Genomic DNA, 14,261 nt, shown 5'->3' with positions numbered 1-14,261 from the left:
AAACACCTATACATATTAAAAGTAAAAAACAAATATAATCGCAAGAAATAAAACAAAAAAAAAACGCACAGCTAAAGCTTCAACAAAATTATAATAAAAAAATTGTGCGAAGGTAAAAAAAAATCAGAGCCCTTCAGACCAAAAAAAAAAAAAAAAAAAAAAAAAAAAGAGAAAGAAGAAAACAGACTCGTCCTTTCTGTCTTCGTAATTTTGCTTTTTGTTTTTTTGTGTTTTGCTTTGTTCTATTTCAATTCTTTAGTAACTGGAGATGGGCATGCCAATCCCAACCTTGGAGGTAGACGATGACCCCTCATCAAACTTATAATTCTCTTCCCTCCCTTTGGGGCATTTCAGCGAATACTTAGTAGGCACTTTGGGGTTGCCCATCAACCTTCCAAGGGGTCAAGGTCGAAGCCTTCAATGCAGAATTTTGCTGATGAAAGAGTTTCAACAGGTGGCTATTGTAATATATCTCGTTCCCAATCTCATTGCTTGGAGCTCTAAGAGCACCTCCATCCCGAAGGGCAAGGACAAGGCAAAAGTAGGGCAATGTGTCACTATTCACGTGAATAGTGGCAGTCTTGCCTTTTTTTGGTTCCACCCCAAAAGATAAGAGCAATGGCAAACACTATTCATTTTAATTTATTTTCTATTTTTTATATACTTAAATTATTAATTTTAATAAGCTTTTCGGATAATATTTTCGGTTGCCACGTGTCACTATTTATTATAAAATTCTCACCTAAAATTTTAGATAACATTTTCGGATAAAATTTTAGAAATAAATTTTCGGTTGCCACGTGTCCATTAAATTTCAGATAAGATTTTCGAATATTTATTAAAAAAAATTATAATATCATATTTCAGATAAGTGAAAGTGGGAGTTTGCACAAAGTTTCAATGTGGGACTTTGTGCAAGTTCTCCTGATGACGACATGTGTCTAAGGCTTAGGTTATGTAGTTGAGAGCTTCGGCAATCACCTTTGGTAGGTAATTGCCACATCGGAGGAAGGTGTCTTTGAAAATTGAGAAGTATCCTAGTTTCGACAGGCTATGGGTCTGTCCACACGCGAGTCCCCTATGTGCCTTGCCGATTAGCAAGGTGATTGTGTCACCCGCGTCGCTCGAGTCCCCTTGCCGATTGGCATGGTGACTGTGTCGTGCTTGTCACGAGAGCCCCTTGCAGGATCGGCCTTGGCCTTGTCGATCGGCAGGGTGACTGTGTTGCACTTGTCACACGAATATCGATGTGGCCATTTGAACTGTTTTTAGGGTTTCGGTGCATAAGTTGAGGTGTCGGCACCTTGAGTTTCTATAAATAGTACCGTGAGGTAAAGAAGGCTAAACACTTATGAGTTTTAGAGAATTGAGAGGAGGTGATTTCTGGCGAAAATTCTTGTGGTGGAGAGATTTTCGACGAGGCGTGCGCACAGCAGAGCGATTTGCTTGTTCTTGGTGAGGCGATTTCTAGCGACAATTCTACGGTGGAGCGATTTCTGATCCTTCTGCATGGTGGCAAAAACAAGGTTTGTGCTTCTTTTCCCTTGTGTTTTGGATTGAAATGTATGCTTTCGTTGATTATGTTCATGAACCTTTTGAATGAATGTATGAACATTGAGTATCGTTCATAGGGTAAGAATCTTGTAGGCATCTAGTCCCTTTTATGTATCCCGCTTTTGATTTTCGCATGTGTATAGTTTTCTTTATTTTGTGTTTGTAGATGTTTGAGAGTTTTGGTAAAGAAAGTCAGGATCCCTTTGCCTTCGGTGGGAAAGAGACTGAAAGTGATGAGCGTAGCCTTTCTATTGGTTCCGAAGATGAGAGTACCGAATCAGAGCATGTTGTAGAGGGTGTGATAGAGAGTAGGATGGTGGGATGTGAGGGTGAGAGAGATAAGCAGTGAGTAGATTCTCATGAGGCGGATTATAGAGAGATGCAGATGAACTACAGTGTACTAGAAGCAGTAGCCGATCGGGCTCAAGCAATCAGGCAGGACCATTAGGGTCAGCTGATGTGGTTGTGGTGTCTACTTCGGTAGGGTTGGAAGTACAAGTGGGTGTCCCTTTACCGAAGAAGAATAGGATGACTGAAGAGGAAATTGTAGAGCTCAGGGCCGATTATAGTATTCCGCCTTCAGTAGGGTTGAGGTTGTCTACTGCAACAGCTATGGTGAAATATCCTGCAAATGGTTGTGTGTTGATTTTCACGAATATGTATAAACATGGGTTGAGACTGTCGCTTCATCTGTGGGTACAAATGATGTTGTCAAAGCTGGGATATGCACCTAGGCAATATAATACCAATTTTTGGATTCTTTTTCATGGGTTTTATATTTCATGGTAGTTGGCGAAGTTGGGGGGGCCAACTTTTGAGCAGTTCATGCATTTGTATTCAATGTCTAGGCAACAAGGAAACTTCGACTGGCTGCAAGCAAATTGCCGAAGGGCAGGGGAGAGAGGCTACTTTATAGGGTGCTTGCCTTCTTCACAAAAGTCTCAGAGGAACTGGTGGTGTCTGGCCTTAGACGACTAGGAGTATGTGCCGGGAAAGACCGTTACCAAACATGTTCCTAGCCATTTTCAGTGGATAGGTCTTTGGTTGCAACTTTTATGGCTTTTGTCGCTTGTGTGTGTTTTATTTTAAGAATTTGTTGTTTATTGTTGTCACGCTGCAAGAATTTTTTGTTTTTCATTTTTTGTACTTATATTGTTGGAGTTGACTGACTGTGTTTGCATTTTGCAGTGGCAGGTGTTGTGAAAGGAACAACAAAAGTGGTGGTGCAAATTGATGAGGCCGATAAGCAAGGATGGCTGAGAACGGGAGGGAGAAGGAGAAGGCGGCACATGCCAAGAAGTATGACAAAGGTTATGAAGAAAGGGTGGTAGGGAAAAGGCCCGAGATGACGAAAAAGGTTGGTGTCTGATGCCCTTGCCGGGAAGAGAAAGGCTATGGAAAAGGCTCGTCACAGTGTAATAGGCATCGAGCCGAGGCTTCCACCCTTTGATTTGCAAGCACTGCCAAAGCTACCATTTGACATAGAGGTGGTGTTCACCGAAGACATGAATGAGGTAGACTTTGGCGAGATATGCAGGTAGAAGAAATAAGTAAGTCTTGCCATGCGTCGGTAAGAGGTGCCCTTGGTCAACATCTTCCTGGAAGGTGTAAAAAGTGACCCGGAAACCTTGGCTAAGACGCAGACATCATTCTTCGTTGATCAGCACAGAAGACCATCCTTTCGTCTGCTTATGTAAGTATTTGAACTTTTGAGTTGTCTGTGGTATATGTTTATTGTGAAAATTGATGATGTTCTGTTTTATAGGCTTTTGGTGAGATGTACGTTAATCTGGCCAAGGAAGATAAAGAGATAGCGAGGATGAAAAAGCGAGAGGAAATTGCCAAAGGCAAAATTGTCGAAGCACAAGAGGCTATTCGAGAGAAGAATGCTATTGTGCTGCAGAAGGCGGTCTTGGCGAGTGAGGTGGAAGAGTTGAGGGAGAGGTTGGTGGCATCCGAGCAAGCGTATGCCGAGGCCAAGCGGAAGAAATTCGAGAAGATAGTTGTTGCCAGGGCTGAAGAGTCGAGGCATATCGAGCATCTGATTTGCTTTATAGCTACATCTTAGACACGCTAGTGGAAGAGCTGATCGTCTGGGCGGAGACACTGTCAAAGTTAAACCCTATGCTTGAGATCAACTTCAACACTAGCGGTGTGCCTTCTGCTATCAGTCCTGCCGATGATGTGCCTCCTACTGTCATTTCTGCCGATGCTTCTGAGCCTGTAGCCACGGATGTTCAGGAGCCAACAGCCAAAGCTAGAGAAACTTAAGATGAGTCTACCGAAGCGTGAAGGCTTTGTTTTTATGTATATTTTCGTATTATGACTAGTTGTTCAGAACCTTTGTTTCCTTTATGGAGTGTCGATGGTACTCATGTTGTGTATGAATATTTTGCCTTGCCATAAGGCAAGGTAATTTTGGTAATTTTATCCTAGCGTATTGTGTGCATAACAAATTTTTTGTGATAAGGCACAAATTTGCCGTACCAAAATAATGTGTCGAAGGCACTTGTGTAGGTGGAAAGAAGACATGTTTTTTTCATTAGGTAAGTGCTGAAGGCACGCATACACACGAAGCTTAGTAAAGTATAAAACAAAAGTGCTGAAGGCATAGGAAAATATAAGATAATAGGGGATGATGGTAACGATCGTGGCTCGTTCATTTGTGGTAGTAGTTGAGATGATTAGCATTCCATGGATGAGGTAGGGGTTTGCCGTTGGGACCGCGAAGCTGGTAAGTTACGGGGTGGCAAACCTTGATGACTTTATAGGGACCTTCCATGTTGGTCCGAGGGTACCGTCGGTTGAGTTTTTTGTGGCTAGCGAAACCTTACACATGACCTAATCTCCAAGTTTGAAGGCATGAGGCTTCATGCGAGGGTCATAGTATTTGTCAACATGCTGCTTATAGGCAAAGTTGCGCACGTTGACCCGGTCACGAAGCTCTTCCATGAAGTCCAAGTTCATGGCCAATTGCTCGTCGTTTGCTTCGACTTTATATGAGGATGTTCGATAGGAGGGCTGGTTGATCTCTATCGGTATAACAACTTCGATACCAAAGGAAATGGAGAAAGGCGTTTAACTTGTAGTACGGAAGGTGGTGCGGTAAGACCATAGGACATCTGGGAGTAGTTCTAGTCTACAACCCTTGGCTTTGTCAAGCTTTGTCTCTAGAGTTTCTTTAATGATTTTGTTCACAGCTTCTAACTGGTCGTTGGACTAGGGATGGGCCGAAGAGGCGAAGCAAAGACGGATCTTGAGGTTGGAGAAAAATTGCTTAAATTTGGCATTATCAAATTGCCTACCGTTGTCTGTGACAATTGCTTAGGGTATGCCGAAGCAACAGATGATGTTTTCCCAAACGAATGTCTCAATGCAAGCTGTTGTGATGGTAGCAAGAGCTTTAGCTTTGGCTCACATGGTAAAATAGTCCACAACAATAATGACATATAAACTTGGCCCTCTTCTTCTTGTATAGGTCCGATGAGGTCGAGTCCCCATTGGGCAAATGGCCATGGTTGACCATCAGTGTCAATGGTTCGACAGGGAGTTGTGGGATGGTGTCAAACGTTTGACATTTGTCACATTTCTAGGTGAAGGCTTGTGCATCGGTGTGGATAGAGGGACAGAAATATCATTGCTGGATAATCTTGTAGGTGAGAGAGATTTAGCACTAGAGTGGCTTCCACAAATGCCTTCATGGACCTCCCAAAGGACGTAGTTGCCTTAATCTAGGGTAAGACACCGGAGGTAGGGTACGCTAAAGTCACGTTTGTACAAGGCACCGTTAATGATCAAGTATTGAGCAGAACGGTAATGAACACGTCGTGCCTTGGCAGGGTCTGTAGGCAATGTTTGATTTTGTAAGAATTGGAATATAGGATCCATCCACGTTGGGTTTTGCTCAATAGTGCAAATGACTAGCGCTTGGGTGCTGGGTGTCTTTAGGAGTTTCACGTGGATATTACTGAACCAACTTTGCAAAGGCATCAACATAGCTATTTTCAGAGCGTGGGATCTGGCTGATGCGATAAGCACTGAAAGTTTTCAGCAGCTGATGGGTATAGTGAAGGTACGTTGTCATGGAGGTGTCCTTGGCAAGGAAGTCCTGATTGACTTGATGAATGACGAGCTAGGAGTCGCTGAATATTTGAATCTGTTTAGGTTCCATCTCTTTGGCTAGCTGATTGCCAGCTAAGAGTGCTTCATACTCTACCAATTTGTTGGAGGTGTGGAAGTTGAAGCGAAGGACGTACTCCAGGACAACTCTATCTAGGGAAGTGAGGACTAAGCTTGTGCCGCAACCTTGGTGATGTGATATTATTGCAAGTGCACAATTTGCACAAGTAATATAGTGATAAGTGAAGTGTTTTTCCCTCGAAGAGTGATTTAATTTACTAAGTACCGATTGTGATTAACCCAAGACTTTATTTGAACAATTGAATGATGAGATTCGATTGATTAATTAACTAAAACAATGAATAAAAGCAAGCGTAGAAAAATAAAGTAGTGAGAGCACTAGAGTTTCTGATTTCACCATAGCCAATTCTACCCAATTCCCTTAGCATCAATATGTGAAAATTGACTTTTAGCAATGAATAATATATGTTGCTAAAGGTACCTAAGAACTGAAGTATTGGGTACCGATGCGTATGATATAGTCATACGCTTTGGATATTATCTGTTGCTAAAGATTATTTACAGCATCGCTATTTACATAATCTCCGATGTGTAAGTTGTTACTATGTGCCAAAAGAGCGTTGACCTCCGATACCTAAACCTTTAACAGCATCAGGGAATATATTAACACTGATGCAAAATACTCGTTATAGAATCAAGGATTTTGATTATACTGATGCGTGTTATGACTTACCACATCAGAAAAAATGCTACTGTTGTAGCAAATTATAGTTTATGCCTTCGTTTTTTGTGTTTATGTTGAAGTGGAAAGCCTACAAATTGTTTGACTTTCTACAAATATTATTGACCCTTCTGGTAAGAAATTTTCATGTCTCACATCACATTTTACTTGGTTTCTGTCTCAAAATATAGAGGCATCACATCCATTTCATATATATTGCCATTGCAACATCAAAAAACATACATACATAGGTAAACTTATGAGTTCTCCTGCCATTAAACCAAAATCCATCCATCATCCATACATGTATAAGCAAAATACTACCGAAACAACAAGGATAATGTTCAAACTCAAATCCGCTCTAGCGCATGACATGACCATTCATCTCGAACCTTGTCCAATTGTGTTTGGGTGTAAAATTCCTTCTTTTTTCCACTTCTCGAATATTGAAATTAAATGAAAAGAGCATATAAGATTAAGAAAAACTGTATAAATTACTTTCCAGTCAAGCCAAATAAACCTAAAGAGAGATCTCTAAAATACGAAGAAATTGAAGCCCAAAGTGAAGACTATAATCAATTAAGTAGTTCATTGAAAAAATTCAATTTCCATATTATCCACATTCCATAATCTGATTGCAATAATACAACTCCAAAAAAAAGAATACAACTCCAAAAACAAGGCATTGCAATAATATCCACATTTCATAATCGGATTACAAACAAAAAAGGAATACAACTCCAAAAACAAAATTATTATAGGGTCAATGAGGTAAATTTTCAACCCCAAGAATAACAAAACGAAATCTTTGAATAAAAAACAGCACTAGACTCAAACTAGCAAAACAATACCAAATCTAAATTCAACCCAAAAAACTTCTAAAAGAATATGGAAATGGATGAAAAGCGTTCATTAGGGGTGGGCATATGAACCGAAAAACCGGAAAACCGAACCGGACCAGACGAAAAAAAACTGGAAAAAACCGAGTTGACTAAAAAGTCAACAAAACCGGACCGGACCTGACCGGTTCAAACCGGTTTCGGTTCCGATTTTACACAAGACAGCACCGGACACGACCGAACCGGACCGGTCCAGTATTAAATATATATTTTTTAATATATTATATATAATATACAATATAAAAAATATTATTTTATTAGGCCAGTTCTATTTTGTTATAATAGAACTGGCCATATCTGATTACAAAGAAACAGTTTACACAAATTAGGTTTTCTTTTCCCTCTCAGTGGCGACCAAGCTGCCGCAGTGCCGCTCCTCTTCTCCGTCTCTCTCTGTGACTGTGTCTGCTTCTCTTCTCTCAGACCAAGCTGCCGGCCGCTCTTCTTCTCCGTCTCTCTCTGTGACTGTGTCTGCTTCTCTTCTCTCAGACCAAGCTGCCGCTCCTCTTCTCCGTCTCGCTCTGTGACTGTCTGCTTCTCTTCTATTGCTAGCTTTAGCAGGTATGTATTTTCTCTATACAAAAGACAGCGCAAGACGTCACCTATTGATGCTTATTATTCATCAACGTTGATTAGTTGGCTTGATATCAGGGTGCAGATATTGATTTCAGTTGGCTGGAATGTCTGGAACAATTTCAAGCAGGTGAATATGCTTTATGAGATTGAGTTTTTGGTTTGAAAGGTGCAGTCTGGAATTATTACTCAAATACTAATTGGCATCAGCAAGCTCATGATAAGCTTATGATGATGAATATATCAATTTGGTTTTTCTTTGTATAAAGTTCTGACGGGGAAAGCTATTAATGATTTCTACTTATATGTTAGACCATTCATGATGGAGTGGAACGAACTTTGAAGTTTCTGTATCTTGGTGAAAGTTCAAATGCTTGTATTCATATTTTCATACTTTTTTGCAGTATGGATTACCAATGCCGATTTCTTTGTTAAGGGCAGATAATAACCTTCCTCCTTGGCGTCCTGGATTGAAAGAGGTACTCTTTCTCTCTATATTTTTGGTTCTTGTTGCATTGTGAACACCATTTACTTCCTTAGATGGCATTATTAGAGTAGTATGTGCTTTTCTTTTTATTTCCCAACTGTTATTCTATTTTTGGTGGTTACTCAATCTATCTTGTTCTCTTCGTTATTTTTACTTTAGCAAACTGTTTGGCTGATATATAGCTGACCATATATGTGTTTGGTGCCTGATTTCTGCATGAATTAAATCTACATAGGGGAGTGAGAGAGTTTTCTCAAGTAGGTTTTGGGAGAGGATGCATCTCTAATGTTTGTTATAAATTTGGAAATGTTGACAAAAAAGTTCGGGTTGCAGTAGCCATATTTATGTTGAGTGATACATGTATGAGGACCCAACGTTTCTTGTTGTGAACTTGTGAAAATTAAATTTACATGTTTATAGATTTATAAAGGTGTATTGTCTTACCTATTAGTTAACTCTCTCTCTCTCTCTCTCTCTCTCTCTCTCTCTCTCTATTAGTTTATTGCTGTTGTATGTTCATATTTAGTTATGCTGCTGATTTTTGCATTGATAAATAATTAGGTGCTGATTTTTAAATATTAAAAGAGGGATGGACCAATGTGAACAGTTGCCTAGTAATAGTAATGAAGTATGCTCTTCTTCTGCATCCGCGTCCGCTTCCGCATCATCACCATCACCTACTATACCAATAACCCAACATCAAGCCCAAACACCTCCTCAACATAGTGGTCTTCCACCATTACCTCCTTTAGAGACTAGAAAATCATCAAGAGAAAAATCGGAGGTGTGGGATCACTTCGAAAAATATGATGATGTGGTTGAGACCGTGAAGAAGGATGGTAGCAAATCTTTGACATGTAAAAAGAGAGCTAGGTGCAAGTATTGCTTTACTAGTTATGTCGCGGACCCCAATTTGAATGGGACGTCAAGTTTGAAGAAGCATATTGAGTCTACATGTAAGAAATATCTTGGGAGTGTTGGAAAGGATAAAAGGCAAAAGACTTTGTCGTTTGACCAAGCACTTGGTGGTCTATCAACAACCGGGCATACTAAAGAAGATTGGTTAAGGTCTTGTGTAGAAATGGTAGTGATGGATGAGTTGCCTTTTAGTGTGGTTGAAGGTAAAGGGTTTAAGAGATTTTGTGAATCATTGAACCCTCATTTCCAAGTGCCATCTCGTAGGACACTTGTAAGGCATTTTATGGTTATGTATGAAGAGATGAAACAAAAGTTGAAAGGAGAATTAGCATCACATAGAGTGTGTCTCACAACGGACACTTGGACAAGTGTTCAAAACGTAAATTACATGGTGATCACAGCACACTTTATAGACGGTGAATGGAATTTGCACAAAAGAATTTTGAACTTTTGTGTCATTGCTAACCACAAGGGGAACTCAATTGGTAAACTCCTCGAGACTTGTTTGCTTCATTGGGATTTGAAGAAGATACTCACAATCACGGCCGATAATGCTTCTTCAAACACGAAGGCAATAGATTACTTGAAGTCAAAGATGGGTCATTGGAAGAATGGTAGTCTTGTATTGGAAGGAAAGTATATGCATGTGAGGTGTTGTGCTCACATTGTCAATTTGATTGTTCGAGATGGCTTGAAAAAACTAGAGAAAAGCATATTGGCAATAAGGAATGCGGTTAGGTATGTAAGATCCTCTCCACAAAGGTTAGAGGAATTTAAAACATGTGTTTTGAAGGAGCAAATTGAATGCAAAGGGCTTGTGGTGTTAGATGTTCCAACTAGGTGGAATTCAACATATTTGATGTTGGATGCCGCTTTGAAGTTTGAAAAAGCCTTTGTAAGAATGGGAGAAGATGATGATGCCCCATTTGCGTCTTGGTTTGGTGAAGATGAACCGGTTGGGGAAGATGAGGGTGTGGTTGTATCTCATAGGCCTAAAAAGAGGGTAGGGCCACCAACTAAGGAAGATTGGAGCAATGCTCTTACCTTTGTCAATTTTTTAAAGGTATTTTATGATATGACATTGAAGATGAGTGTTTCTTTGCATCCGGCTTCTCACACCACCTTTCATAATTTGATTGCAATTGAGGGTGAAATTGGTGATTTGTTCTTTGGAGAGCAATTACCAAGTGAAACTCACACCTCCACGGTTTTGAAAGATATGGCATGTAGCATGAAGGTGAAATTTGAAAAGTATTGGGGTGACCTTGATAAAGTGAACCAACTTTTGATGGTAGCACTTGTTCTTGATCCTCGGTACAAGTTGGGGAATTTGGAGTTTGTATTAAAGAGGAGGTTTGAAAACCCGCAAGATGCTACTAAGAAGAAAAATGAAGTGAAAGAGCTTTTAATGAAGCTTTATGAGGAGTATGCTATCCCACCACCTCCTACTCAATGCACTAGTGCTAATGGTAATACTAGTTCTACTAGTAGTATTACTTTAACAAGTTCTAACAAAAAAGGAGGAGGAAAGCACCTTTGGGAAATGGAAGAAGGTTGGATAAAAGAATCTCAAGCAAGTAACACCATGATATTGGAGCATGAAGTTGATAGGTACTTAACCGACCCAATTGAAAAAATGGTTCCCAACTTCGATATTTTGAAGTGGTGGAAATTGAATGGGGTTAAATATCCGAGTTTGTCACTTATTGCAAAGGATGTGCTTTCTATTCCCGTATCAACCGTGGCTTCGGAATCATGCTTTAGCACGAGTGGTCGAGTGATTAATTCATTCCGTGCTTCTTTAACTCCTAAGATTGTGGAGGCCTTAATTTGTTCTCAAAATTGGTTAAGGTCCGACGACATCTCCGTTATACAATATGAGCCAACCATTCAAGAAATGGAGTTTTATGAATCCATTGAGTCAGGTATTTGTTTTTAGTTTTATGTAATTTAATTATGTATACTATTACTATATATGTAGTTTGCACATTTGCCTAATGTTTTAATGTGTTTATATTTTTATTTGTAGATCTTACAAATTTGCCGGCACTAACCAACTCAAGTCCTTCTACGTTCCAATGATCATTTAATATGTGAAGCCTTCATTGGTGTTATGTTTTAATTTTTGGCTTATGTTTCGAACTTCTAATTTGGTTTGTAATTTAATTATCAATTTTTACATTGGGTTGTATAATTCTTAAGATTGTATGTTTGGATTGGATAACCATGTTTTGTATGTTTGGATTGGATAACCATGTTTTGTATGTTTGGATTGGATGACCACATTTTGTATTTGGAAGTTAAAATGCACATGCTTGGGATGTAGAAATTATTTAAGTTTATGCCAAATTTGTATAGGAATTTGAAGAAGGGGCTTATATCTACTAAAGCCCAACACAAACAGAGCTTTAAAAAAAAAAAAAAAACCTCCAAAACCGGAAAACCGGACCGGATCGGACAGTTCGGTTTTGGTCCGGTTTTCCTCCTACCGGATCGGACAGTTCGATTTTGGTCCGGTTTTCCTCCTGTTTTTTATAAGAATCGGACCGAACCGGACCGGATGAACAGTGCCGGTTTTGGTTCCAGTTCGAGCTCTAAACCGGACCGAACCAGACCGTGCCCAGCCCTACTACCAACTCTTCTCCACCTAGTTTCACAAAGTAAAACCCTAGAGGTTATTTTATGCAGATTTAGCTACTAAGAATCTTGAGTATCCTTGTTAAAATTCTAAACTGTTTTTGGGGTTGTCTTTGGTTGTGCAAGAGATTGACAACATATAGTTTAGGCTAGGCTTTATTGTATCTGTGGGAGCAAATTTCCGTCCCACGAGAATATTCGCCAAAGATTCTTTCGTCTTCTCTGCTTCTCTCTCTCTCTCTCTCTCTCTCTCTCTCTCTCCCTGCAAAACAGATCGGAGTAAAATGACCACACCCGGGGGGTGTTGGCCAAAGGCCCTCGGATGCCTAAGTCAGGTAGGGTGTTTCAAGGAAAATCGGGTGGCCGGAGCCGTGTGTGGTGGCCAGAGACTTGTGTGAGAGAGAGAAAGAGAGGAGGTGGCTAGGGTTTTTGAGGAATAATTTATGCAGAGTTTCAGTAGGAATTTAGACGTACCTCAACCCTTGTGTGTGGCTATGCTTTTATAGTGGTCTCGGAGGCTAGGGTTTTAGAGGAATAATTCCGTAGATGGAAGGGAATTATTCCTCCCCTTTTTGGAATTGATTTGATTAATTAGGGATTTGATTTATTAGGGTAAATCAAATCCCTAATTGTGGTAGGTATCAATTCAATTCCTAATTTAATTAGGTAACTCCTCATTTAATTGAATAATTCCCAATTAGGTCAAATATTCCCCCAATAGAAGGAATTATTTGACCTAGGGTTTTGATTTAATTAGGTTCCCACAAATGCCCCCCAGCTTCTGCATGGCGCGTGGTGGCATGTAGGAGATGTAAATTATCCGTTGGGCTGTCCAGCTGTAACTGGGCTTCCTTCGTGGACTTGGGCTCCCGAGTAGAGGAGGTGTTTGACTTGCCAATTTTATGAACTCCCAAGTTGGAAAGAGTTTGTGATTCCTTGTAGGTCAAGGAATTTTTATCCTTATAAATGTAGGGCTCCTCCAATTTATTCTTCACATCCAAAATCCATTCTGATTTCATTAGTGAGAGAGAGTAAGCTTTGGAGAATTTTTCCGTTCTTCTTGAGCTCTTGTCTTCACCGCACACCCAAGGTAATTAGACTTGGTTTGTATATATATATTTTTTTTGTCTTTGTTCCGATTTTTAGCAGCTTGGTTCATGCCTTCTAGTCGATGAGGGGAGCTGAAAGGGGTGCATGTCTATGCCTTGAAACATAGCTGGAGACGTTGGGAGGTCAGCAGGCTTGAGGCTGCACACTTTGGGCTCGAGCATGGAGGTCTAGAGGCTTCTGACCTGGTGCGCGAAGTGGGCTCGTGCTGGGAGAGGCGGAGCTGGGCTTTGGCCTGATGGCCTCGAGCTGGGCCTTCGCATTGGGTACGGGCTGCGGGTGGAAGAACCAAGCACAAGGCGCTGGGCTTCGGAGCAGTGGCCTGGAGACGCTGCTGGGCAGGAGGCGCTGGGCCACATGCTGGGAGCGAGCTGGGCTTTGATCGAGCTGGGCCACGGCCCGCGCTGGAGCTAGTCTACGCGATGTGGGCCTCCGTGCTGGGCTGGACGCGCGAGTTGGAATGGGCTGCCTCTTCTTCTTTTTTTCGTTGCTGTTGCCGTTTTTGTTTTTGTTTTTTTTTATTTTTTTTGTTTTTTTTGCATTCTAACTCGTAGAATTTTTTTCTTTTTGCAGCTACTTGTTGATCAACCATGTCTTCCGGAGATGGTAGCAAGGCTTCAAGTTCTCAGGTCCCTTTGTATTTATGGGGAGGCTCCATAGTGCATAGCAAGAAGTTCGTGGCCAACTTGCATCGCGTCACGACAGATGCTCAGTTCCAGAAGTGGCGGGCTGCTTATGCGTCTGCCATTCCAGATGACGTGCGAGTCAAGCTATTGAAGTCTCGGAAGGACAACGAGCCTTTGGTGGATGCGAATGATCTTGATGCTAGGATCATCACCTTCCGTCCCTTTTACTTCTCCTTGGGCTTCAAATTCCCGCTGTCAAAGCTTTTCAAGGAGGTGTTCTGCGCCATGGGGGGTGCCCCGAGCCAATGTACTCCAAACGTTTACCGGGCGATCATGTGCTTCGAGAATCTGAGTCGTTTCTTCATGTTGGAGCTGACGGTGCGAGAGTTCTTTTATTTTTTCGAAGTGAGGCACTTCGAGCGGTATGCCCAAGTTCGCGTCTACAAGGCCGAGCTGTTCAACAGTCTTAGTCAAGGGGATCACGCTTGGCATGACGAGGTGTTGGAGGTCAGCGGATGGTGGGAGGGGATGTCGGTGACGGCCCACTTGTTCCCATCACCTATTGCGATGGTATGTCTCTTTGCGATTTTTGATATGCT

At 41.1% G+C, this 14,261-nt stretch overlaps 1 protein-coding gene and 1 long non-coding RNA gene across 2 annotated transcripts; both read left to right on the top strand.

Annotated features, from left to right (window-relative positions):
- The first annotated feature begins 5,062 nt into the window (after positions 1-5,062).
- On the top strand, positions 5,063-10,968 carry LOC117613641 (zinc finger BED domain-containing protein RICESLEEPER 2-like). The gene is made up of 5 exons (XM_034342235.1): positions 5,063-5,210; positions 5,436-5,626; positions 8,292-8,366; positions 8,982-10,903; positions 10,956-10,968. The coding sequence occupies exons 1-5, from the start codon at positions 5,063-5,065 to the stop codon at positions 10,966-10,968; spliced, it is 2,349 nt and encodes a 782-aa protein (XP_034198126.1).
- A 56-nt stretch (positions 10,969-11,024) lies between these two features.
- LOC117613642 lies at positions 11,025-11,544 on the top strand. Its single transcript, XR_004583765.1, has 2 exons — positions 11,025-11,217; positions 11,322-11,544. It is a non-coding gene; the product is annotated as an uncharacterized LOC117613642 (long non-coding RNA).
- The last annotated feature ends 2,717 nt before the right edge of the window (positions 11,545-14,261 follow it).

Source organism: Prunus dulcis, unplaced genomic scaffold, assembly GCF_902201215.1.
Source record: "Prunus dulcis unplaced genomic scaffold, ALMONDv2, whole genome shotgun sequence".
NCBI lineage: Eukaryota > Viridiplantae > Streptophyta > Magnoliopsida > Rosales > Rosaceae > Prunus > Prunus dulcis.
This window is presented reverse-complemented; position numbering and strand designations above follow the sequence as displayed.